Source organism: Electrona antarctica (assembly GCF_951216825.1).
Source record: "Electrona antarctica genome assembly, chromosome: 21".
In the NCBI taxonomy this organism is placed as follows: Eukaryota; Metazoa; Chordata; class Actinopteri; order Myctophiformes; family Myctophidae; genus Electrona; species Electrona antarctica.
The window spans coordinates 16,767,125-16,794,587 of NC_136802.1; the positions used below are offsets into that span (position 1 = coordinate 16,767,125).

General features: G+C 43.5%; 1 protein-coding gene and 1 long non-coding RNA gene across 4 annotated transcripts; one reads left to right on the forward strand and one right to left on the reverse strand.

The window, feature by feature from the left end:
• Window positions 1-2,492: 2,492 nt before the first annotated feature.
• On the reverse strand, window positions 2,493-4,906 carry LOC306914622. Its single transcript, XR_013788713.1, has 2 exons — window positions 4,870-4,906; window positions 2,493-4,709 (listed from the first exon to the last, which is right to left on the reverse strand). It is a non-coding gene; the product is annotated as an uncharacterized lncRNA (long non-coding RNA).
• On the forward strand, window positions 4,666-27,320 carry LOC306914621 (mothers against decapentaplegic homolog 1-like). Of its 3 annotated transcripts, none has more exons than XM_079491744.1 (9): window positions 4,666-4,772; window positions 7,645-7,973; window positions 9,964-10,073; window positions 11,133-11,238; window positions 13,398-13,637; window positions 14,815-14,940; window positions 19,237-19,458; window positions 20,810-21,066; window positions 23,533-27,320. In XM_079491744.1, exons 2-9 carry the CDS (start codon window positions 7,781-7,783, stop codon window positions 23,674-23,676), a joined length of 1,398 nt encoding a protein of 465 aa, XP_079347870.1. In that variant the 5' UTR covers window positions 4,666-4,772; window positions 7,645-7,780; the 3' UTR covers window positions 23,677-27,320. The 3 variants fall into 3 exon arrangements, with proteins under 3 accessions (XP_079347870.1, XP_079347871.1, XP_079347869.1); XM_079491745.1 differs by lacking the exon at window positions 4,666-4,772 and adding an exon at window positions 5,242-5,353 and having other exon boundaries at window positions 7,789-7,973; XM_079491743.1 differs by lacking the exon at window positions 4,666-4,772 and adding an exon at window positions 5,262-5,353.
• The last annotated feature ends 143 nt before the right edge of the window (window positions 27,321-27,463 follow it).

The window sequence follows — 27,463 nt, forward strand, 5'->3', positions numbered from 1 at the left end:
ATATAGATATATAGATATAGATATGTGTACAGATGGAACCATTCGTACACTCTCAGAGTTTCCTGGTCTCCTAACTATTACGTAATTTAGCTACGGACCCAAAATAATCATTTAATGTCCCCCCGGGACCCAGACTAGTGAAAATAGCAGATTTACAAAACCACAATGTGTTGCTCTGCAACGCGTTGTGGGCTTGTAGATCGGCTATTTTCACTTCCGCATAAAGTTACATTAATATATTAATATATTGATTTATATTATTTTATGAATTAAATTATTTTGATAAAGGAATAGGCTCGGAATATTTTGTATTAAAACTTTTGAAAATAATTTGAAATAACAATAATTGTAAAAAGAAAAGAATCCATTTGTGCGAACCACAAATGGGTCCCCAGTGTTTCCCACAGTGCTCTATTCTATCCTACTTATTTCTATTATTGAGACCGGTGTTCTCCTCTCTCCTCCTCTTCAGGATGTGAACCAGCTGTCACCCCCTCTCTCCAGGATCTCTCTCTCTCTCTCTCTCTCTTAATCCTGTTTGATTTCATGTGTCTCTCTCTTCTTTCTATTCAGTTCCACTCAAAGGGGCTGCATTGGCATGGGGGGAACATTATGTTTACATTGCCAAAGCATGTGTCAAAAAGTGTTCTTTCTCTCTCCTCTTAATCTCTCTTCAAATATCTCTCTTTCTCCTTTTGTGAGTGTAGCAGGGTGGAATGGTGTCTGGTGTCAGGTTCCAATTCTAACCACTTCATTCAATTCTCAGATGAACGGAGTACGTGCAGGACCCCAATGGAAACTAGCCGAAAGGCTTTCTTGGATTCATCCTTTAAAAAAAAAAAGAGAATGGTGCATTTATATAACGCCTTTATCCAAGGCGCTTTACATAGATTGTGCATTACATTCATACACCGATTGCAGCGGAAGCCATGCAAGGTACCAACCAGCACATCGGGAGCAATTTGGGGTTCAGTGTCTTGCCCAAGGACACTTCGACATGTAGACAGGAGGAGCCGGGATTCGAACCGCTGTCCCATGGATCATTGGACGACCTGCTCTACCTCCTGAACCACAGTCGCCTTTTAGCAGAACCTTGTATTGTACTGTACTTCCCTAATCCCTATGCTTGTCCATGCAAACTGTAGATAAAGTATTCAATCAATCAATCAAGCAATCAATCACTCATTCAAAGTGCCTTTTAGCCAGGTATTCGTGCCTGGCTCGGAAGGGAAGCCTCGCCCCTGCTATTTATTATTTGATGTCCCGAGCACTTAGTTACTTTTCACTTACAAAATAGTATCATCAAAAGTGTGTCAATAGTAGAGTGTGTGTGTGTGTGTGTGTGTGTGTGTGTGTGTGTGTGTGTGTGTGTGTGTGTGTGTGTGTGTGTGTGTGTGTGTGTGTGTGTGTGTGTGTGTGTGTGTGTGTGTGTGTGAATCCATCTAAAAAAATGAATATCGTGGAAAAGTACATTTTCTCCTGTGAGAAGTGAAACATTTATAAATTCTCAATTCAATTCATTAAAGATTTTGTTTGATTTCATCTTGATGATTGTGGGCCATGATCATGAGCTGTATGCCATAATTTATGGCATGTACACTGCTCATGAAAATCAATTATTATTATGATATATCAATGGAGCGTGGCATGCTCAGTGGCACTGTTGAGGTAGTGTTATGGAAGCCCAGGTTTGCTTTGATAGCAGCTGTAAGCTCATCTTTATTATTGAGTCAGCCTAGTGTCTCACACCATCCTCGACAATAGGTCTATAACATAGTCTGTCAGGTCAGGGGAGTTGGCTGGTCAGTAAAGCACAGTATTACCATGGTCAGTACACCAATTCGTTTTGGCAAGTAACTACATTAACTTATTACTTAATGTAATATTACCTTTTTCCAGTAGCAATATAATTACTTTCATATTTCATTCTATTTTCCAAAGGTAACTAGTTCCTATTTTCACAAGCCTTGGTGTTACTGACTGTTTATTTATAATAGTAGACTGGGTTGGGATCAAGTTGCTTTGCAGGCTATGCTGATCCGGTACTACAGACTGTATGTGATCGGATATGGAAGGGTCAGGGTGTGACACTTTTTGGGGCAAAAAGATACTGGGAGTGAGGTAAAAAAAACAAATAGAAAAAAAAAATGAAGTTACTTTTGGCAATAAACAAAGTAATATTACTTTTTTTTAATGGGTAATATATTACAGCTTGAGTAACTTTTCCAACACTGCATGGGATGCAGGTGCCAAGTCCTGCTCGAAAAGAAAATCAGTATCTCCATAAACTAAAGCTCGTCATACCAAAACAAAGTGCTCTAGTCTAAAATATCCTGTCTGTTGACAAAAAGAGGGCGCTGTTTTTCCAATGGGTACCCAGATTGAAAATGTGTTGACTCTGGACTTGATAAAACACAGTGGACCAACACCAGCAGATGAACATGACACCCAAAATCACCACCAACTGTGGAAACTTCACAATGGAATACACGCACGGTTGAAATGTTTATTTATGTCCGCATAATAAATCAGAACTACAGGAATACCTTACAAAGCTAAGACATAAACAGAACAGCCAGTTACAAAGTCCATAGAAGGCAAAACACTGTTACTGTACATACAGTATAGTTGACATTAGGGATGTTAATCGATTAATTTAAGAAATTAGTCGGGTAAACTTAACAGTTAATAACTAATCGTAATTAATCGAAAATTATGCGGTTTATCTTTGGGTGGTTTTCTGTGAATGTAAAGCTGTCTGTGCACGTGTGTGGCCGAGGAACGCACAGACATATAGATGCCATTGCTTGGCCCTCAATGGTCAAATAAATATTTGATAAGGAATATAATATGCAATCGATAAGCTTATCAAAACGTATTAACTATTAATGCATGCATCGATTATTCACATTCCTAGTTGACATACTTCGATGCTTGTCAGACACAGCAGACATCATGATAGAGGAAACAACGCCTCCTCCAAATTGAGCCGCTACCTATAAATTATAGGCTATAAATAATGGCCGATCCCGAGCAGTACGCACACAGCTTTACAAATTACAGCTTTGCACTAGTTTTTTCCTCCCTCTGCTTTAATTTTATTACCTATGCTGCTACATTGTCTGAAGGAGGCCGAACAAAATAGATTCAATATTATGATGACGAGTGAGGAGAAAACACAAGTTACTTTTGGCAATATACAAAGTAATATTACTTATTTTACAAGTAACTAGTAATGGGTAATGTATTACCACTTGAGGAACTTTTCCAACACTGCATGGGATGCAGGTGCCAAGTCCTGCTGGAAAAGAAATCAGTATCTATAAATTATAGGCTATAAATAATGGTCGATACTGAGCAGTACGCACACAGTTTTACAAATTACAGCTTTGCACTAGTTTTTTCCTCACTCTCTCTGCTTTCATTTTATTACCTATGCTGCTACATTGTCTGAAGGAGGCCGAACTAAATATATTCAATATGATGACGATAATTATTATTTAAGCATTTAGCAGACGCTCTTAATCCAGAGCGAGTTACAATAAGCCTTGCAAGACATCACATATATAAAAAGTAGTCATCATGAAACATGCGTAAGCTAAGAGCGTAACAGTGGAATATCTATATAATGAAACTATACATACTAAACAAGATACATATACTATAAAGTGCTATGACTACATAAAATGCAAGTCTGTATAAAATGCTACGTCTACATAAAGTTCTATCTAATTATTGTTCTCAGTGTGGGTTTCCTTCTGTGAAATCTACAACGAGAACATCCATGACTTGCTGGAGGCCTGAGGAGACCCGCCCTGCGGCTGTCCCAGGACGTCAGAGGAAACTCCTTCGTCAGAGACCTCCATTGGGTCCAGGTAAACGGCTCAGAAGGTGGTGAAGTTGAGGGAAGAGGAACCAGAGCTTCTCCTGCACTAAACTGAAACAGCTGTCCAGCCGGACCCACAGCATCTTCTCTGTTCGCCTGCCGAGGATTGAAGACTGCTCCGTTTCAGTTCCTCATGTCAACAGCAACAGCATCAGCATCAGGCCTCATACACACATATCAAAAGCATGTTCTGTGCTCCGGCTGTGTTCGATGGCCACCTCAATGCTTGAGTCATATGGTTTGACCAAACATTTGTTTGATGGGCAGAACACAGCCATCAAACACAAGTGTTTGGTCAAACCATGTGACTCCCCTGGGAAAAGCATTGAGCCATCACACACAGGCAGACCACAGAACATTTGTTCTTTGTGTGTATGAGGCCTCAGAGCACTGTGCTAAAACCCAGAACAGATCGTCTGAAGGCGGTGGGAAACATCAACACCTCTCTACTGACCCTGGGGAAGTGCATCAGTGCACCAAGACACAAACAGGCCAAAGTTCCATCCCCTTCAGAGAGTCTAAACTCACTCTGTACCTGCAGAACTACCTGAGTGGGCGTGGCCATGCCTCCATGATCGTTCATCATCAACCAATCAGCCTCCGTGTTCGACGAGGCGCTCAACACGCTCAGGTTCTCTGCTCTGGCCCAGAAGGTGGTGGTGCTGACAAGCAGACCTCTTCCCGTGGTGCTCTTCCTGATGGACCACGCCCCCACCGGAAGTGGACGAGCTCTGGGATTGGCTGAAAGAGCAGCCTGGAGGACGTACAGGAGGAGGATGGTGAGAGTGCATGCATGGGAAACACCATTGATGATGATTTTACACTACAAGGAAAACAAATGGACAAAGGAAACAAATCAACCAAAGTACATACAACGGGATCGAAGGTAACTTACAACAAATGACAAAACCATAACTTAAATGGCACACAAACAGGTAGGTAACAGAACATACAATCTGAAGCAGAAAAGGAACACAACTTACTTAATGCATCATCAAGGTGGACACAGTTGTGGTGGTGCACCCTTTTTGCTCACTGTGAGCATTCTGCCTATATAGGCCCACCACAGGTGTGCCAAATTGGGCCCCACCCATCACTAAGTGAACTGATCTACTCTGCTGATTCAGACAGTGTGCAAGGTGCAAGTTGGCACCTCGACAGTGCATTTCTAGTTATTATTAGTATTAGTATTAGTATTAGTATTAGTATTAGTATTAGTATTAGTATTAGTAGTAGTATTAGTATTAGTATTAGTAGTAGTAGTAGTAGTAGGAGTAGTAGGCCTATCAATAAATCAACCGACCCACCCGCCGCGGAGGGACTGTGTAATGCTTCGAACACTCCCATTCGTATGGTTTGACGTCAGCAGAAGAGAACGTGGGCGGGGCGAGCAGCAGCAGTGATAGAGTTGTAGAATAGACAAGTAGTAGTCGAAGTGTGCGGCGCGTTTCTGGAGAACACGTCAAGGTAAGTTGTTTAACTAACTTTAAACATTCGTTTGTGAACGTCAAACGGTGCACGGCCGTTGATCGAACGTCGTTCAAGGGAATGGTGTCGTTGAAACGCTTAAACATGGAGTTGTGGTGGTCTTTTCGGTGGTCTATTGTTGGCGAAAAGCAAGACGGACGTTATTTTCTTGCAAAGTAACTTGTGTGTCCGTCGTGAATCACAGACACACTTTATCGCCATGGAAACCACGTGATCGTGTGTGTGTGTGTGTGTGTGTGTGTGTGTGTGTGTGTGTGTGTGTGTGTGTGTGTGTGTGTGTGTGTGTGTGTGTGTGTGTGTGTGTGTGTGTGTGTGTGTGTGTGTGTGTGTGTGTGTGTGTGTGTGTGTGTGTGTGTGTGTGTGTGTGTGTGTGTGTGTGTGTGTGTGTGTGTGTGACTACTATGTAATGATAGCATTCGACAGGCCTCTCTCTCTCCATCATACTCCATCGCCATGCTTGTGTATATATACAAGCATATAATGCTGAGGTGACATTGTCAAGACTGTGCCTGGCTGCTAACAACATGACGTACAACAGCAAGATAATAAGAATATAGCTGTACTTTATGAAATAAAACAAGATAACAGGGAATATGCAATTGAATATGCAAAACTAGTGTACTTGTGTATACATTTTCAAATTTGCTGTGTGATGTACAGATAAATGCAACATATTCTCTGCCTCAGCTTCTCCTCATCCCTTCTCCTTTCTCTCTCTCTCTCTCTCTCTCTCTCTGTGATAAATAATGTAGTTGCTTCTACAGAGAGAGCAGTGCTCTGTAGTGGAGAGTGTGCAACTCAACACCTCCCTCATCCTCCCTTAGGTCATTCATCCCTCCATCGCTCTCCTCCTCCCTCATTCCTCTGATAATCGTACGCCTCCTTTTCCTTTCATCCGTCTGTCATTCCCCATCCTTACGTTTATACATGCTGTCTGTCTCTAGAGGTGCTCCGATCAGGTTTTTTAGGGTACCGATACCGATCTTGTGCGTAAGTGGATTTGTGAATTTGAATATTTCCCAAATTATATGTCGAAAGTCAAAACCCACATTCAAAGATTTGCGCCACATTTTTACGATTTTTAAAAGTATAACATAATGCTTAAAACACCAAAAGGGGTTCCTGTCCTGAATGGTATAAAAGATTGGTTTCTCCAGATTGGGTAAATTGCCGATCTCCGATCGGTCATTTGAAGATCACGGATCGATGGCTGATCGATTGGAGCAACTCTAGCTGTCTTGTTGCTTCATTCTTTCCCTCTCTGCCTCGGTCTCTCTCTATCTCAATAGGCCTGTCACAATTTACATAATCGCCTAATCGCAGTTATTTGATATAAATCGCAATCTTTTTTGCATAATCGTCAATCGTTTCCAAAATAGCAGAAATATCTATCTACAAACTTATAGATCAACTATTTCCACTATTTCTGCTTTTTTGGAAAGAATTTTTTTTGGAAAATATTTTAAAATAGTTCAACTAGCCGATCTACATCGACAAGTTGTTGTGAGCTTGTAGATTGGCTAAAAAATTGCAAATAGGTTTAGGGATAAGGGTTAAGATATAGCCCATAGCATTCTATAGTATTATAGTATATTATTCTAGTAGTATAGTATACAGTTTCAATGGTAGACAGATGAGTTTACTTATGATCCTTGATGACTATTTCTGTGTATTTGATGCATTGCCTTGTGTTCTTGGTTACTGTATTACCTTGTGGTGTTCTTGCTTACTGTAAATCAATCTGGATTAAGATCGTCTGCTAAATGCCTTAATTGTAAATTGTAATTAATCATCAACAAAATCGTGACAGCCCTACATCTCAATCCATCCTTTCATCTATCTGGCTGGAAACATCACTTCACTTCCTCTCTCTCTCAGTCTCGGTCTTCCTCCCCATTAGCTCCATCTCTTGTTCCTTTGCTCTCCTTTCATCCTATCATCCTCCTCTTCCTTTTAGAAAGACTCATTGATTTTCTCTCCAGCAGAGTGGCAACAGGGGTGTCAAATAATTGTGTGCGTGCATGCGTGCGTGCGTGCGTGCGCCTTGTCTGTGGAATAGGAAAATTAAAATCTAAAATATTTTTGGTCAGCTCTTTAGTGAACAACATAAGGCATCCCTATTTTAGGCACATTATTCTAGGTTCTTCAAAAGATGGCAAAGATAGTGAAAATAGCAGGTCTACAAGCTTACCAACAAGCATTCTCTCCCTGTCTCTCTCTTCTCTCCCCTGTCTGTCGCTCCCTCTCTCCGGCCCACCCGTCTCTCTCAGGTGTGTCCAAGATCAAAGCCATATTGACCGTTGGACCTTCTGACCTACACAACCAGTCAGAAGAGAGAGAACCTCCGATCGTCCACCTTCTGTTTTTCATTCTTTCTCTCTCGCTCCCTCCTTCCTCCGCCTGCCCATGTCCAGGATGAACGTCACGTCCCTCTTCTCGTTCACCAGCCCGGCGGTGAAGAGGCTGCTGGGATGGAAACAGGGGGACGAGGAGGAGAAGTGGGCAGAGAAAGCGGTGGACGCGCTGGTCAAAAAGCTAAAGAAGAAGAAAGGCGCCATGGAGGAGTTGGAGAAAGCCCTGAGCCAGCCCGGACAAGAAAGTGAGCACTGGGAGGGGGAGGGGGGGGGGAAGAGAGAGAGAGAGAGAGAGAGAGAGAGAGATCCATTTTGTGTTGACCCTTAGTATCTTCATCAACCTTTGAATAAATGTTGTCTTACTACGTGCAAGGGGATTCCTAGTCTGTAGTAAAGAAATTAAAGACCCAGAATAAATCAGCTATCACTATTCATACCCCAGTAAAGTGCATTTCTATTGCGCCTTCATCCAAGGCGCTTTACAATGTGCAACACACACACACACACACACACACACACACACACACACACACACACACACACACACACAAGGCACCAGCCTGCTCATCATCAGGAGCAGTTATTTGGTGTAGTGTCTTACTCAAGGTCACTTTGTCACTAATCCAGGCAGGGATCAAACGTTTCCCAAGTGCCGCTCTAGCTCCTGAACCACTGCTGCCCAATAGACTGTACACACATAGACCGACACATAAACATGTTTTTATGTTACTTCAAAAGGATGATTTTTTTGTCAAAATCCTTCAGCGTCCCTATATTCTGGGGACGAAAACTGCTCGCAGATCAGCTATTTTTGTCAAGGATATTGTAGAGTGAAAAAAGGAAGTGACATAGTATAAACTGCTGGGACACTTCGTTCAACTAAGTATATAAAGTACTTATGGATAGATTAGCGATGATGGAGGGCTCGCCTGAGGACGACCTACAATACAAAGAGATAGATAGCTTTTAGGTAATGTATGTTTGTTAGCTAGCTAGTTAGTTAGAATTGTCATACATGTTGGATAAAACACACTGAATTCCAGGACTTATTTAAATTGTGGTCTTCTAAAAGTTAGCCTCAGTAACAACACTTATGATGCCTAGGACGTCCACACACGTCCTATCAAATAAAACCGCGCCTTGGACATGTGGGACGTCTTAAGGTCTTTTTTTTTATCAATATAAAACGGGATCGATAAAACATTCTTTTTGACAGCGGCCGTTGCTAGGCAACGCCTTGCTCAGCCCCTCCCGGACCAGTTTTGCTTTGCGCTCAGCCATTCACATCCTGGTCCTTATCTTCTCTGAATCTAGCCGGCCTCCGCGCAGATTGATCATCACGCCGATTTCTGACTTCATCATGCATCTCGGTTAGAATATTAACTCTTCTAAAGAGAGATCAGACTGCGCTGCAAGCTTATACATCTGCTATTTTTGAAAAAGTACTGATTTAGAAGGCATTTGTAGAATTGGCCTCAGGTGGGTTTTTAACACTTTGTGCGCCCACGCAAAAGTGGGTGAAAATCACTTTCACCTAGAAAATCCATTCATTTTCTTTTTAATTCAGCTGACTGTGGAGACACATGCTGGAACTTTGAAATGTTTTATAGTTTCTGAGTTATTTATTTTAAACGCCCAATGCATTCTCAATGGCGAAAACACAAACTTTGGCACCACGTATTAAAAAAACCAAAAAAACATTTATGATTTATTTTTCTTTTTTTTTCAAAGACGTCCACAGACGTCTTGGGCACTGCACGTGCGGTAATACTAAAGACGTCCACAGACGTCTTGGGCACAAAATGTGTGGTTAACACAATCAGCGCCGGGATTTCTTTCAAAATAAAAGTCCCTCGATAATCCCTCGCGTTCATATTTTGAACGAGAGGCAGGTCAGAAATGAATATCCATCTGGTCAAAACCACAGAGAGCTCCCTAGATTAGGAGATACGAGGGATTCTTCTTGATATCAATGAAAATGCGCAACCCGCCGGTTGGATTAGTTATGATGTTCCCACACGTCGTACGGTCTGAATGGGTCAACTCAACAGTGGTGAGTATTCTCTGTGGACATGATGTGAAATATCAATGTGTGTGATACTGTGATTGTTGGTCTTCAATTCTTGGCCTTTTTTTCCCTTTTGCCATTCATGGTTTCATAACGTGTGCATGTACTGTGTGTGTGTGTGTGTGTGTGTGTGTGTGTGTGTGTGTGTGGTGTGTGTGTGTATGTAGGTCAGTGTGTGACCATTCCCAGGTCTCTGGACGGCCGCCTACAAGTGTCTCATCGTAAAGGACTTCCTCATGTCATCTACTGTAAGGTCTGGAGGTGGCCTGATCTACAGGTAATGTCTGCTAGTAGGACTTCCTCATGTCATCTACTGTAAAGTCTGGAGGTGGCCTGATCTACAGGTAATGTCTGCTAGTAGGACTTCCTCATGTCATCTACTGTAAGGTCTGGAGGTGGCCTGATCTACAGGTAATGTCTGCTAGTAGGACTTCCTCATGTCATCTACTGTAAGGTATGGAGGTGGCCTGATCTACAGGTAATGTCTGCTAGTAGGACTTCCTCATGTCATCTACTGTAAGGTATGGAGGTGGCCTGATCTACAGGTAATGTCTGCTAGTAGGACTTCCTCATGTCATCTACTGTAAGGTATGGAGGTGGCCTGATCTACAGGTAATGTCTGCTAGTAGGACTTCCTCATGTCATCTACTGTAAGGTATGGAGGTGGCCTGATCTACAGGTAATGTCTGCTAGTAGGACTTCCTCATGTCATCTACTGTAAGGTATGGAGGTGGCCTGATCTACAGGTAATGTCTGCTAGTAGGACTTCCTCATGTCATCTACTGTAAGATCATAGATATAAAAAAAAAAATAGATGCCTCATTGTCCGCTGCAGTTAATTGGAGCATCGTGTCCAATGAACTAAAGTATTGATTCAATCAATCAATCAATCAATGTGGAATGGCGGGTGTAGTTCTGTATACCTACACACACCAGTTAAACATTAACCAGTCAATCATGTACAGTATTGCAGACTTAACTCAGAGATTAAATATTTTCCACTCAACAGAATGTTTGTGACAACAACTGAATGAATATGAGCTGATTCTATGTAAAACACACATGACACTCACACACTGTTTTAGAAGACCTCTAATACTGTAAGCTCTGCAGATGAGCCGGGCATTTTCTATCCAAACAAACAACAGGTGTGAGTGCGTGCATGCATGCATGCATGCATGCATGCGTGCATACATGCACATGTGTTGCTGTTGTTTTTGTTGTTAGGGTATTTGTCAATTGTGCATACCTGAAGTGTGGGTGTGTGTGTGTGTGTGTTCTCTCTCTCTCACTCTCTCTCTCTCTCTCTCTCTCTCTCTCTCTCTCTCTCTCACAGTCTCATCATGAGTTGAAAGCTCTGGACTGTTGTCAGTTTCCCTTCGGCTCCAAACAGAAAGATGTGTGCATCAACCCCTACCATTATAAACGAGTTGATAGTCCCAGTAAGTACTACCAATACTACTATGCTAATTATACTACTACAACACTAGAATACCTCTGAATACTACGCTATACTGCGGCTACTATATGACTATACCACTACAATTGCCTTGTTTTAAAGATCCTTAATGGTACTGTGCCCAGTAGCTCTGGTACATAGCGTTAGAAGGACTTCTCCTTAACACTATGGGACTTTCAAGCACAACGTAAGGCAGAGAAGCTATCCGTCGGATGTATTTCCCCCGGATACGATATTTTCCCGACCAATCACAACACTTGTTTCATTCGCGGAGTCGAAGCATGGGTGTGTACCAACTTTGAGATGACTTGATTGGCTGAGCACGGAATGTGATGTATGACTCACTTCACACCACTTCAAACCATCTCAGTGGCCTTGTGGTTAGAGTGTCCGCCCTGAGACTGGGAGGTCAGGGTTCAATCCCCAGCCGGGTCATAAAAATGGGACCCAGTGCCTCCCTGCTTGACACTCCGCATCAAGGGTTGGATTGGGGGTAAGTCCCTGCGACATACTAGCGTCATGTCCAGGGGGTGTACTTGTACATCAAGCTGCCTCACGCTACAGAAACAGGAGATAGGCTCCTATGGGCCTCATGGCTCGCCCAGGTTACTTACTTACTACTTCACAAGTGTGATTTTTATAGGATTGATCAATTTGCATGTGCTCAGTTGTGAAGATGTATTTAGATTGACACACATGATGTCACACAAAGAAGTCATTAAAAGTCCATAGACTTTTTGTCACACAATGGGTTTCCCCAGGCTTTTCTTTTTGAGTCAAATACAGAGGCTAATATACAGCTTTCATTTTGGTAAAGTGTTCATAATGCTAATGGTCAATGCCCGACGTGTGCCAATCCAGATCAATTGCTCCAGCCACTGAGGAGAAGCAGGCAGAACAGAAGTGACAGGTTAATTATGTGTAGGATATTACTTGTTATTAAAGTTACTAAGTTACTAAAGACAGATTTGTGTGTTATAACTGTGTGTAACACTGCATACTGATAGAAGTGTCTGTAGACAGGAATACTTAGGGTTATCATTTTGAGAAGGCCACATCCTTGAATGAGAACACTTAGTTAATTAAAAAGTACAACAAAAAGAACATCTGGAGACATACTCCCTTTTGAACAGAGATAAACATGCTCTTTCATTGAATATGAGCTCAAGGTTCTCTTAAGATATGGAGAGAAACTAAAACGCATGTGAAGCACTCCCACATGAATAAAACCATTCCTAGGGTGGGGGTAGATTATACTATATTGTAGTCGGAGGAGTTACAGAGTATACAGTACAGTCCATTTAGTTCAAAACTACCAGTAATTTAGACGGGGATTCCCTGGAAGCCGGACCCCTGGGAGTTAGGCCTGTCACAAATTATTACATAATCGCCTAATCTAATTTTGAGATGATCACAATTATTTTGTCCTATAGGCTACACAGCAGCCTCACTCTCTGACACACACACGCACACGCACACACATATATATAACCAAGCTCTCTCTCTCTCTCTTGCAAACACCTTACACAACAACCCGCCCCATACCCTGGCATCGACACAAGTTATTTTTAATACTGCACAAATTGCACATCATCATCCTCATAGTTTATTGTGCATTAGACCACTGGTTCCAAAACCCTGGGTCGGGACCTATTTGTGGGTCGCGGACACATTTTTATGGGTCCCTTTATTTTTTGTTTCCTACATTTAGGAGTATAAGTAAATAAGTAAGGAGAATAAGTAAATTAAAGACAAATTCAATGTTTTTGATGTTTTTTTCCCAGTAATTTCATGTAGAAAAACTAGAAATCAAAGAAAAATCTAATAAATTACATAAATTAGAAAACTAATGTTTAACCGTGTCAGTGCCGATCCGGATCTACATGGTATTAGTGTGATGCACGGTGCGGTTGCCGGTTGGATTCTATATGGCGGAACGTTCTGTCACGAGCAGTTTTTGTGTTAAGAAGTAGTGAAAATAGCCGATCTACAAGCTCTCAATGCGGCGCAAAGCCAACGTCTAATTTGTCTTTTGGGTCATAGGCTAAAAGGTTTGGGAACCACTGCATTAAACCATATTTAATGTGTGTGCGTGTACGTGTGTGTGTGTGTGTGTGTGTGTGTGTGTGTGTGTGCGCACAGTGCTGCCCCCTGTCCTCGTCCCCAGGAACAACGAAATGATCTCACGACCTTGCGTCCTCTCCCGTTTCCATGGGGACGGCAACGAGCCCCTCATGCCCCACAACGCCACCTACCCAGAATCCTTTGCGCCGGTCGGCCATGGCAACAACCTGGGCGCGTTCCCTCACCCATGTTCCCCGGACAACGCTTACCCAGCGTCCCCTTTGAGCTCCGACGCCGACAGTCCCTTTAATGTACCAGGTACTGTCTCACCCTCACTCCCTTGTCTGTCTGTCTGTCTGTCTCTCGCCCACTGCCTTGTCTCCAGTGGGTGGAACAAGTACTCAAATGTTTTACTTGTGTAAGTAAGTATCAATACTACAATATCGAAATACTCTTCTACAAGTAAAAGTCCGGAAAGTCCGGTATTGTCATCAGAATGTACCAAAAGTAGAAAGTTTTGTCCCAACTTGAAATGTCCCATTTCAAGTTTTCAAATGTATAAATGTCTTTTGAAAAGATGGCCGAAATGTATATAGATAGGGTTGAAGTGGTTACTCAAGTAAAGAGAAAATACCTCACAATTTTACTTAAAGCTGCTATAAGCATATTTTTGCAGTATTTCTCAAAATTTTAATGATATATGTTTTTTTTTTTTTTGTATTCAGACAGCTAGAAATGGGTAAAATGCTCCCAAAAAAATAGTCTCTGTGACACATCTAGGGGCCGCAATCTGCATTCAAAGATTTTCCTAGAAGCTTTGTCATTGGTCCATTTGCCCGTCTACTTCCTGATTGGTTAGTCATTTCAGCAGGGTTTTTTCCGGCCAATGACAAAGCTTCTAGGAAAATCTTTGAATGCAGATTGTGGCCCCTAGATGTGTCACAAAGACAAAAACATTTTTGGTAGCGTTTAACTCATTGCTGGCTGTCTGAATACAAAAACAAAAAAAAGTCATTACAAATGTTATTGCTTATAGCTACTTAGTATTTAACCCATTATAGGGGGTAACCCCTATTTGTAACCCTACCCTTCTGGACGGGAACCCCTTAGGGGTTCTGTACAGTATGTACAGTATTCAAAAATATTGATGCTGCTATATAAATATTAAGTTAATATAAGTTTTTCAGAAAACTTAGGTCAGGATTTAGAAGTAAATACGGTAGTTGCTTTCTACCGGGTCTGTCTGTCTGTCTGTCTGTCTGTCTGTCTGTCTGTCTTTCTGTCTGTCTGTCTGTCTGTCTGTCTGTCTCACCCCTCATCCGCATCGCATTGTGAGCTCATAGATCTGTACTTAAACTAAACATAAAAAGATGAAATATGGAAATGCATAAATCAGACAGCAGATGCCATCATTAAAACCTGTGTTGTGTCTAATCACATACATACTGTGTGTGTGTGCATGCGCACGTGGGTGTGCCCTTTGCCCCCTCCCCAGCGGACACCCCTCCCCCTGCCTACATGCCCCCGGACGATTCGCTGAGCCAGGAGTACACTCAGCCAATGGACACGGGCCTGCTGGTCGCCATGCCGACCGCCACCATGGAGACCAACAACAGGCCAGGTAACCGTGGCAACCACCCAGCGTGTCACAGCTTTGGAGGACAAAGTGTGTGTGTGTGCGTGTGTGTGTGTGTGTGTGTGTGTGTGTGACCTTTACCTTCCACTCCTCCTCTATTTTTATGTCCTCTTTCACTATCCTGACCTTCTCTCTCTACGGGTATGTCTGTCCTGTGTCTCTCGCTTAATTGCTCTGTGGAACGATAAATTGTAAATTATCGTACCGGCCACTCTACCCCCCCCTGAGCCACTACCAATTGTTTTCCCAGTTAATTTCATGAAGAAATAAAAATAAAAAAATCTTAAGAGATTCCCATAAATTAGAAAAACCAAATGTTTAAGAAGTAGTGAAAGTAGCCAATCTACAAGCGAAGCGTTTGGGTCCTGGGCGAACGTCTATTCTCTCTTTTGGGTCTCGACCTGAAAGGTTTGGGAACCCACTGCTGTAGTGTAGAGCAGGGGTTCCCAAACTTTTTTGGACCAGGTACCCCTTTTGGGGTAGACATTTTTCCAGGTACCCCCTCATCTGAAGCGGCCGCAGAAACCTTTCAAGTGTCCTGAGTCTTTTTGTTGTTTCTGCAGCATGCGTCCTGCTGTTACTGTTTGGGGTCACGACAGGTTGACTGATGTTGTAGTTTTAGTAATCATGTCAGCTATTGGCCCAAAGCAAACATGGGAGAAACACAATGAACAACACAAAAAATACGTTTATTGCGCAACTTGGCAGAAATGACCACGTAGATAAACATAATTTTAATGTTAAAAAAAGTTTAAAAAGAAATACCACCTGGCTATGTGCCGCGGACCCCACTTTGGGAACCGCTGGTGTAGAGCAGTGCTTTTCAACCCTTTTCATATCAAGGCCCATTATTGTCTCCACCAGGCCGAAGGCATGGGGAGAGAGTATGTTTTGCACTCCGTCCGTCCGTCCGTCCGTGTGTCCATCCGTCCGTCCGTGTGTGTGTGTGTCCGTCCGTCTGTGAACAGCTAATCTCCGGCACCGTTAACCCGGTCAATGCCAAATTTTGCACACACATTCCCTGGATGCCAACTATGAACCTCTGCCCCAAAATTTCCAGAACGGCCTGTTATAGCGCCACCAGGAGGCCGCTTTGTGCAAAACAAGTTTTTGGACAGTACACCTACAGATTTTGTCCAAACATCACGCAAATTGGTACACAGTCTCTCTAGAGCCATTCAACGAAACGGGTCTTTCAGATTTCTCAGATTCCATCCTGATTGGCTAAGATTGGCTTCCAAAGTTGGCAGGAGTGCTCAGTTTCAAACAAAATGCTGCAAATCATGAACACATCGTGTGATTTCCGTGAAATTGTGCACGCACATTCCCACTAGGCCGAGGAAAAAATGCCACATGAACATTTTCAACTCAGCCTCATGGTGGCGCTATAACTGGCCGAAAAGTGTTTTTACCTCTAACTGCACGGATCCCTAGAGGCCAAGGAAAAACCTTTGCCTGGAATTTTTCACATCTGCTCTTTATAGCGCCACCAGGAGGCCGACATATGTAACACACATTTTCTAATATTACTCCTTCAGATTTTATCCAAATTTCACACAAATCGGTACACATGCTCTTCATAGTCATGTGATCAAGACAGGTTTGTTTGATTTCTCATAATCCACCCTCATTGGCTACGATTGGCTTCTAAACTTTTCAGAAGTAGCCCGCTTTGTACCCATTTTGTACAAATCGCCACAACTACTTAAAGCAGCGTCCAATTGTGGTGAAACTGTGCATGCATATAGGCCTTGGAAGAAATGCCACTTGACAGTTTTCAAATCGGCCTCATGGTGGCGCTACAACAGGCCAAGCCGCGTCACACACACACACACACAAGTTTATATTGCTAAACATTTTGCCAAACATCACACACACACTCCTATCCTCCTGGTGGAGACCTGTGCCCAGAAGGGCACTTTTTCTAGTTGTCTCCACCAGGCCGAAGGCATGGGGAGAGAGTATGTTTTGCACTCCGTCCGTGTGTGTGTCCGTCCGTCCGTCCGTCCTTCCGTCCGTCCGTCCGTCCGTCCGTTATCAGCTAATCTCTGGCACCGTTGGCCCGATCCATGCCAAACTTTGCACACACACTCCCTGGATGCCAACGACGAACCTCTGCCCCAAATATTCCTCAACGGCCTGTTATAGCGCCGATAACAGGCCGATTTAGGCAAAAAACATTTATGTAGATTACTCGTACACATTTTATCCATACATCACACAATTCGTTATACACTATCTCCATAGTCATGTGATCAACACGGAGCGGCACCATTTCCCATCTTCCATCCTGATTGGCTAAGATTGGCTTCCAAAGCTCACACGATTGGTCCGTTTCGAACAAAATGCCACAAATCACAAACAGTGTGCAATTTCCGTGAAATTATACACTCACATTTCCACTAGGCCGAGGACGACATGCCACAATTCTTTTCCCCAAATCAGCCTCACGGTGGCGCTATAACAGGCCAATTCCTGTTTTAGCTATAACTGCATCGATCTGTATACAACTTATGTATGCGCACTCCCTAGAGGCCATGGAAAAACTTTGTCCCTGCATCGCTCCACATCTGCTGGTCATAGCGCCACCATGAGGCCAATTTCTGCAAAACACATTGCTTATGTTAGTCGCACAGATTTCATCCAAATCTCACGCAAATCGGTCCACATGATCTCTGTAGTCATGTGATCAAGACGAGTCTGTTGGATTTCTCCGATTCTACACTGATTGGCTAAGATTGCCTTCCAAAGTTTTCAGGAGTGGCCCGTTTCGTTCAAAATGCTGCACATGTCCTGCTCATCCAGAATTCTATCCTCAAAGATGCTATGAGTGATCTGGCTCTGCATTTCCTCAACAAAATGGAGAAAATTGTTGCAAAAAACTAAAACAAAAAAACATGTTTATATTATACTCCTAAACATTTTGCCAAACATCTCACACAGTCCTATCCTCCTGGTGGAGACCTGTGCCCAGAAGGGCACTTTTTCTAGTTTGATTCTGCATTTGAGCCATTGATGACATTTAGCCTCTCAGACACAAAACAAAAGAATATTGCATATCGTTGGATACGATTTTGTCCACAATTCCAATGCTGTACATTCCATGTGGTACCATAGGAGAGATGACAGGCCAACGTTGATCAAAATAACAATTATTCTACATTCTCTAATTATTCTCTATGCAGACTTCTTGTAAAAATGCAGATGTTTAACAATAATGTAACTCTTGATAGCGTAAAGTTGGTTACGAACTCACCATCATTTTGCTGGGGACCACCTGGAACCCACTGGTTGAAAACCACTGCTGTAGAGCAGTGGTTCCCAAACGTTTTAGCCTGTGACCCAAAACGGAAATTACAATTCGCCGGGTCCCAAACTAGTGAAATTAGCCGATCTACAAGCTCACAACACGGTGCGAAGCAACTCGTTGTGAGCTTGTAGAGCTGCTATCTGCTATGGAGATTTCTGCATTTATCTTTCTGTGTCCCTTTGTGTCAGGCATGCCCAAATAATAAATATGGTGTGTTGTGTTGTCAGAACAGGCCAGGTTATGGAGTTCTGTGTCAGGCATGCCCAAATATGGAGGAATACCAAACTACTCGCCCCTTTACCAACTCGCCCCAGGCGTACAGCTGGCGGAACTGCGCGGCCTGGTATTCCTAAAGTAACCTAAATAAAGTATGCTTAAACGGTTATTCCTAACCTTAACCTCAGTAAAACTATGCCTAACCCTATACCTAAACTTAACCCCAATAAAACGATGCCTAACCCTAAACTTATTTCTAACCTTATTCTCAAAACAAAATAAAGAATACAAGAACCGTCAGACTGAGCGGTCGGCGGAAGAATCGAGGGGCGAGATGGTTTAGGGGCGACTGTACCCGATACCAATATGGAGTGGTGTGATGTCAGAATATATGGACCCTGGGCAGGGGCCCTGTCCAGAGCCCGGGCAGAGGCCTTTTGTGGCGTTTTTTTGACAAGTGTCCCCCTGTGGGGGTGTGGAACGCGTGTATCGAATTTGAAGTCGGTGGGGCAAACTGTTCTCGAGTTACGTGGGAAAAATAATAATTGAATTTAGTTTTTAATTCATGAAAAGTTTTGGTATTTAAAAACTAAAGGGGACCCATAACAATGTGTCTGCGACCCACAAACGGGTCCTGACCCAGTGTTTGGGAAACGGTAATGTGTAGAGGGTTCAAGTTCTCTCTCTCTCTCCCCCTCTGTCTCTCTCTCTCTCCCCCTCTCTCTCTCTACCCCTCCCTCTCTCCCTTCCCCCAGACGTGCATCCCGTGGCGTACGAGGAGCCCAAGCACTGGTGCAGCATTGTGTACTACGAGCTGAACAACCGCGTGGGCGACGCCTTCCTGGCGTCGGACTGCAGCGTGCTGGTGGACGGCTTCACGGACCCCACGCACACCCGCAAGCGCTTCTGCCTGGGCCTGTTGTCCAACGTCAACCGCAACAGCACCATTGAGAACACGCGCCGACACATAGGGAAAGGTAGCACACACACACACACACACACACACACACACACACACACTGGAGCAGTAGTGGCTCAGAGCCTCTTCTGCCTGATGGCCAAAAGCGTAAACTCTGGCCACCCGGCCAAGGGAGAATCCCCCTTCACGAACACATCAGTCCTGTTCTGGCCTACACTTCATTGGCTCCCTGTCATTTTTAGAATTCATTCATAAGGTTATTTTGCATTGAGGACCTCCCTAGGGGGATGCTCGAGAGGCATCCTAACCAGATGCCCGAACTACCTAAGCTGGCAGCGACTCTACTCCGAGTCTCTCTCATGTGACTGAACTTGCCAGCTACCCCTCTGAGAAAACTAATTTTGTCCGCTTGTATCCACAACCTTGTGTGGTACAGCGACTGCAATACTGCCTGAATCTTGTCTGCTGCTCCGATTCTCCGGCTGAGGTCTTGCTCCGCCCTCCCCTCACTCGTGAACAAGGCCCTGAGATACTTAAAGGTATATTCAGTGATTTGACTTAATCTAAATATCACTTATTTTTTCTTTTTTTCTGGATAATCCTCCCTACATAGAGTGTGCTGACCATATAAGGAGTTCCTCCCTGTCCCCAGTGAGCCCCTGGGATCAAAAAACCCTAGTTTCAGTTTTGGTGGTGGGTGGCAAAGCCTTCATCCAATCAGGATGAGAGGGGCCTTCCTCCAATCATGATCGAGTGGGGGCGGGCCTTGGTGCACATGCTGTTGGCCTGTTGCACTTCCCCCCACTGTAGAGCGTGCATGTGCACATTTTGTTACCGGGGCGGACTGGGTGGTTCTCCAAATCACTCAAATCACTGAATGCTCCTTTAAACTCCTTCATCTGTTATTTGAAATGTGCTATATAAATAAAGTTTGATTTGATTTAGGCTTGAGCAGTGGTTCCCAGATCTTTTAGCTCAAGACCCAAAAGAGAAACTAAACGTTTGCCCGGGATCCAAACTAGTGAATATAGCGGATTGATCGGCTATTTACAAAAGATCACGGGATCTATTGGATGTGAAGGGGGATGCTAGGGCGATGCCATACTGTGTGTCGTAGGCTCAATATGTCAGTTTGTCACCTTCACATTCAATAGATCCCATTATCTTTTTGTGTCCAGATATAATTTCCTGGGGTCTAGTAGGAAAATAGCTAAAATCGTTAAAACAAAAGAAAGCAGCAAACACTCGTCTTTTACTTTCTCTGATAACAACCTAAAACATGAACCGTGGTTGAAAAAAAAACCCAAAGTTGGGCATTTTGAATTCCGGATGTTTACTTGTACCAGAGTATTTCTACATTGCAGTATTGACACTTTTTTAAGTACAAAATGTACCACCACACTCTCCAGGTGTCCACCTGTACTACGTGGGCGGCGAGGTGTACGCAGAGTGTCTGTCGGGCAGCAGCATCTTCGTCCAGAGCCGTAACTGCAACCACCACCACGGCTTCCATCCCACCACCGTGTGCAAGATACCGTCGGGCTGCAGCCTGAAGATCTTCAACAACCAGGAGTTCGCCCAGCTGCTGGCCCAGTCGGTCAACCACGGCTTCGAGGCCGTCTACGAGCTCACCAAGATGTGCACCATCCGCATGAGCTTCGTCAAGGTAACAACAAGACGGGGCTGTTGTTAATACCCCAAACGCCCAGGGTTATTTAATCCATTAAATCATAGCGCCTGACGATTTATAGTAGTGGAGCACTTTTACCGATGGACCGGATGTTATCCCGGATGTGGCTGTAGCAGCTAGATGTAGACAAAACACTCTAGAGGCGATCGACAACAACGGGAGGTATGATTAAATCTACCGCGACTAGTGACGGGACCGCGGTGGGCCATCTAATACATGATGCTTAGAATTAGACGTTATGATTTAGATCAAGAGTTATTAACGTTTTAAGATTTTCGGTCTCGTCGGCTAAACAGGGGGGGGAACATTTTCGATGACGTCCCACTTTTGCGCAACATTGAGTGTTGCGCAACAGGCGCTCCCAGGCGGTGGAGCAATGCGAGCGGTTTTGATATCAATAACCTCCGTCTTTTTGATCAATCTTCGTCCTGGGCGCTGGCCGTTACTAATTGAAAGGACTGTGAACTTCGTCCTGGGCGATCGGGGTGTTAACACATTGCGCACTGCTACCCCTATAATCCACAACGTGGCACCAGTGCCAAAGAAATCTGCGCTATGAGCTTACAGGACGGGTCACTCCCACCCGCCCTGGAAGTGATAGCCGTCCATAGTTGAGCGAGATTCTCATTCCAGGCGATGCATCGCCGCGGAATGGTTTCACTTTCTTAGTGTGATCAAAGTTTAGACTTTTATAAGGTCTCAAAGATGGCAGTTTGTCTCATGATGGTCACAAATGTCGTCAGGTCACCAATTTCACCATAACACCCCTATGCTGGAGTTATCAAGTGTGAGTGAGCGAGTGGCCGACATTTTGGGTATTGTAATTTGGCTCTATAGACTGCATGCATTCTTCCTGCCTTCCCAATCTGCCTATGGTTCCTGGTTGTTGTTATGCATTGTTTGCTCCCACCGCCACCCCAGCACTACCGGTGAGCTCTGCTATTTCTGCTCCCCATGGGGGTTGTTATTGTATATCTATCTCCCTGCTCTTAATGTTTAATTAATGTGTTGAGCAGGGAGAAAATGTAGCAGAGCCGAACGCCAAGATAAAATATTATATGTACACTTGTATTCTCATTCTATAATAAATATTGGTTAAATCTATTTGTGAGTTATCTGACTGAACTGTAAGTCAGTCAGAGAAAGCTCTCGTTCTGCAATGACTGCTTTCATGTCATGTTCATTTTAATGCTATAACACTCACGCTCTATATTCCCCTTGGGAATATATGTTAACCCTGAAATTATAGAGTAGGCAACGCGCATCATTGAACAAAGTGGGCTAGTGGTAGTAGTGGTGGATCATCGAAATATGTATTCATGCTTTTATCTCACGTAAATGTTAGCGTTGTATACTCTTATATAACATCTGTCATTCGGATGCTGTTACAACAGATGTTATAATAATAATAATACAGCTTTATTTATGTAGCATATTTCAAGAACGAGGTCACAAAGTGCTTAACAACAAAGGAAAATACAAAATAATAAATAGTAATAATACGGTAATAATAGCACAACAGTGGATAACGGATAATAAGGTGAGTAATACATCAGAGAAAACATAACAAACGCAACGATAAAAGATTAAGGATTAAAAGCAGCTTTATATAAATGGGTCTTCAGGAGTGATTTAAAACGAGGAAGCGAGTCAGCGAGCCTGCTCTCTCTCTTATGGTACAGCAGTAACGGCAGGCTAGTATAGGTTGAACAAAGTTATGGCTCAGGCTGGAGTTGATCCCGTTCTCCCGGTGCGTGTGGTTTTGGTTTTGGCCTGGTGCCTTTAGCGTTGGTATCTCGACAAACAGACTACCGGTATGTCCTTACGCACACTCTGTAGTGCTGTCACCTCACAGCTAAAGGGTCCTGGGTTCTATTCCTGCCGGGGGTGCTGGGGGCGTGTTCTCTCCTCTGTGTCATCAGCGTCCATACCCTATGGTAGGTACCCTCACAAAACATGCAGTAATCCTGGTCTCTATACTGCCTCCCTCTGGCAAGCCGGGGCGTCTGATGGAGGGGAAAGGAACTGATTGGAATAACGTGTTCCTTAACTTCCTTCCACGCGCTACGTCCTACCGGGGGATACTCCACCCTGTCAGGTAATAAGAAGCTGATCGCTCACTCCTCATAAGCATGAGCTCAGTTCGGGGCTCTCCCCAGGTTGGCAGAGTAAGAGTAGCGCCCAGGATTACAATTTAGGCAATTGGTGAAAAAATGGATTGCAAAATCGTGGGATAAAATGTTAAAGAAAAAACTAAATACACATTGTAACATACCAATGTTCAATGCAAAAAACAGCAATTATTTGTGTGACTATTAATTTGTAATTGTTATTTGTGTAGTTATTTTCAATATGGTTTTGCTGCTGTTAATCTTGGACCCATATCATAAAATACCTTCTCCTCTCTCTCTCTGTCTCTGTCTCTGTCTGTCTCTCTTTCAGGGATGGGGGGCAGAGTACCATCGTCAGGATGTGACCAGCACCCCCTGCTGGATCGAGGTGCATCTGCATGGTCCTCTGCAATGGCTGGACAAAGTACTGACACAGATGGGATCTCCTCACAATGCTATATCCTCTGTCTCTTAACGCACACACACACACACACACACCCCTAAACAGCATGTGCGCACGCAAACACACACACACACACACACCCCTAAACAACACACGCACGCAGTCGCGCACATACATACACACACACACGCGCGCATGCGTCTAAGACAACATGAACAATCTGTACAGTAACTGCTCTGGACTCCAATAGTTCTGATGCTGTAACATTGTACTAATGTTTGGTTTACACAGTCCTGGTCCTCACCTCCAGTACTGCTGGTTTTATGTCCTACCAGGACCTCTAGTACTGATGGTTTTATATCCTACCAGGACCTCCAGTACTGCTGGTTTTATGTCCTACCAAGACCTCTAGTACTGATGGTTTCATATCCTACCAGGACCTCTAGTACTGATGGTTTCATATCCTACCAGGACCTCTAGTACTGATGGTTTCATATCCTACCAGGACCTCCAGTACTGCTGGTTTTATGTCCTACCAAGACCTCTAGTACTGATGGTTTCATATCCTACCAGGACCTCTAGTACTGATGGTTTCATATCCTACCAGGACCTCTAGTACTGATGGTTTCATATCCTACCAGGACCTCTAGTACTGCTGGTTTTATGTCCTACCAGGACCTCTGTAGTGCTGGTTTTATATCCTACCAGGACCTCTAGTACTGATGGTTTTATGTCCTACCAGGACCTCTAGTACTGATGGTTTTATATCCTACCAGGACCTCTAGTACCGATGGTTTTATATCCTACCAGGACCTCTAGTACTGCTGGTTTTATGTCCTACCAGGACCTCTAGTACTGATGGTTTTATGTCCTACCAGGACCTCTAGTACTGATGGTTTCATATCCTACCAGGACCTCTAGTACTGCTGGTTTTATGTCCTACCAAGACCTCTAGTACTGATGGTTTCATATCCTACCAGGACCTCTAGTACTGATGGTTTCATATCCTACCAGGACCTCTAGTACTGATGGTTTCATATCCTACCAGGACCTCTAGTACTGCTGGTTTTATGTCCTACCAGGACCTCTGTAGTGCTGGTTTTATATCCTACCAGGACCTCTAGTACTGATGGTTTTATGTCCTACCAGGACCTCTAGTACTGATGGTTTTATATCCTACCAGGACCTCTAGTACCGATGGTTTTATATCCTACCAGGACCTCTAGTACTGCTGGTTTTATGTCCTACCAGGACCTCTAGTACTGATGGTTTTATGTCCTACCAGGACCTCTAGTACTGATGGTTTCATATCCTACCAGGACCTCTAGTACTGATGGTTTCATATCCTACCAGGACCTCTAGTACTGCTGGTTTTATGTCCTACCAGGACCTCTGTAGTGCTGGTTTTATATCCTACCAGGACCTCTAGTACTGATGGTTTTATGTCCTACCAGGACCTCTAGTACTGATGGTTTTATATCCTACCAGGACCTCTAGTACTGCAGGTTTTATATCCTACCAGGACCTCTAGTACTGCTGGTTTTATGTCCTACCAGGACCTCTAGTACTGATGGTTTTATGTCCTACCAGGACCTCTAGTACTGCTGGTTTTATGTCCTACCAGGACCTCTAGTACTGCTGGTTTTATGTCCTACCAGGGCCTCTGTAGTGCTGGTTTTATGTCCTACCAGGACCTCTAGTACTGCTGGTTTCAACACTAGGCTAGTAGAATCTGGAAGGACAGAAGTAAGCAGGTTATCTCCATCAGGACAGTTTAGTCCAAAATTAAAATCTTTCTCTTCTAGTAGTTTTCTCTTTTTTTTTTTTTTACATTTACCAGTACCTCTTTTGGGGCACATTTATCCAGTATTGTTTCTTTTATATCCTACCAGGATCTTGATAAAGGATTCGGTATATTGGTTCATGAAATTTAAATAATGTGCAGATTACTTTATTTTTAATGGTACATGTTTTCAAAGGATTCCGTTTCGCTGCCAGGCTGAAATAATATTTTAGAATAACTGTGGAATAATCATTTTTACAACATTTTTATAACTTTTTTTTTGTGCCATTTTGTATATAAATGTGGAGGTATGCTTGTTAGTGGTGGTCGATGGTTCTCTAGGGGTCCTTGAAGGGGTTCCAGGGGGCCAGCATGTCGATGGTTCTCTAGGGGTCCTTGAAGGGGTTCCAGGGGGCCAGCATGTCGATGGTTCTCTAGGGGTCCTTGAAGGGGTTCCAGGGGGCCAGCATGTCGATGGTTCTCTAGGGGTCCTTGAAGGGGTTCCAGGGGGCCAGCATGTCGATGGTTCTCTAGGGGTCCTTGAAGGGGTTCCAGGGGGCCAGCATGTCGATGGTTCTCTAGGGGTCCTTGAAGGGGTTCCAGGGGGCCAGCATGTCGATGGTTCTCTAGGGGTCCTTGAAGGGGTTCCAGGGGGCCAGCATGTCGATGGTTCTCTAGGGGTCCTTGAAGGGGTTCCAGGGGGCCAGCATCACGGTCGCTTTAACCACTTAAACCATATTTTATACTTTATGGAGTCATTTAGAATTGTTTTAACCCATTAAGACCTGGAACGTATCTATGTCACTTTAGCTTTTAACCACCTTTTAACCATTATTTTTAACTTTACCGGTTGAAAAATAGCAGATCTACAAGCTAGTAGCGTAGCACCGAGTGAGCTTGTAGATCTGCTATTTTCTGGGGGGGGGGGGTCCCTGGAACAAAATATTTTTGAGATATAGGGGTCGGCAGCCAAATATAGAATTGTGTGGCTCCTTGACATGAAATAGTCTGAGAACCTCTGATATAAAAACATAGGTTTTTCAGAAAACTGTCATGATTTAGAAGACATTTGTAGAATCTGGTCTCAGGTCTTAATGAGGTCAACACAAATCTCCTCTGACAGTCTTTTCAGATGGGGGGGGGGGGGGGGGGGGGGGGTCCGTTGCCAAATAATACATTCAGGACGGGAACCCTTTTTGGTGTTTTAAGCATTATGTTCTACTTAGGGTAAGCTATTGAAAAATTGCAGATCTACAAGCTCAGATCTGCTATTTCTGCAAAAAAAAAGAAATCATGAAAATGTGCAAATCTTTGAATATATATTCTTTCAGAGCAAACATTTTCAACTCAAATCTTTGCTTCTGGGGGGGTCCCTGGAACAACATATTTTCAGATGGGGGTCGGCGGCCAAGTACAAATTATTCTGGGGCTCTTTGACATGAAATAGTCTGAGAACCACTGACATAGAAACATAGGTTTAGGTCACGATTTTCAAGACATTTTGTAGAATCTGGTCTCAGTCCTAAATGGGTTCATTTAGGTTTTTTGGTTGGAGAACTACTGATGGTACATGACTGCACTGTCCTTCAGGCCTACAGACGGGCCTAGAGTCATGAAGATGTTGCTAGGCAACCAAATAAACATGGGTTTAGAGACATCCATGTGGTGCAGTAGATCACATCACCTTGACCACTTAAACCCTATACTTTGGGTCTGTACTTGGCACCCCATTTCTTCTATCTACCGCTACACCAAATCTCTTGGCTGAGAATAGCAGATTTGCAAGCTCACCTCATGTCAAATTGCAAGCTTGTAGATCTATTTTTGCCAAATGTTTACATGCCCAGAACACTAGGATTCATATGGTTAAGCTTACCGTGACGAGCTTAAAATGACAAACCAAGATGAAATAAAAACATGTATTGAAATTGCTGATTTTATTGGTGTGATTTATTTTTTTCTTGAGTGTGCAGATTGAGCCCAAACCAAATTAAGGCCAAAATTATTCAGCAGTTAATTATTGTTTAGCTGGCTTGCCAAACCCAGAATCATTGATGGAGATTTAATGATTTCATC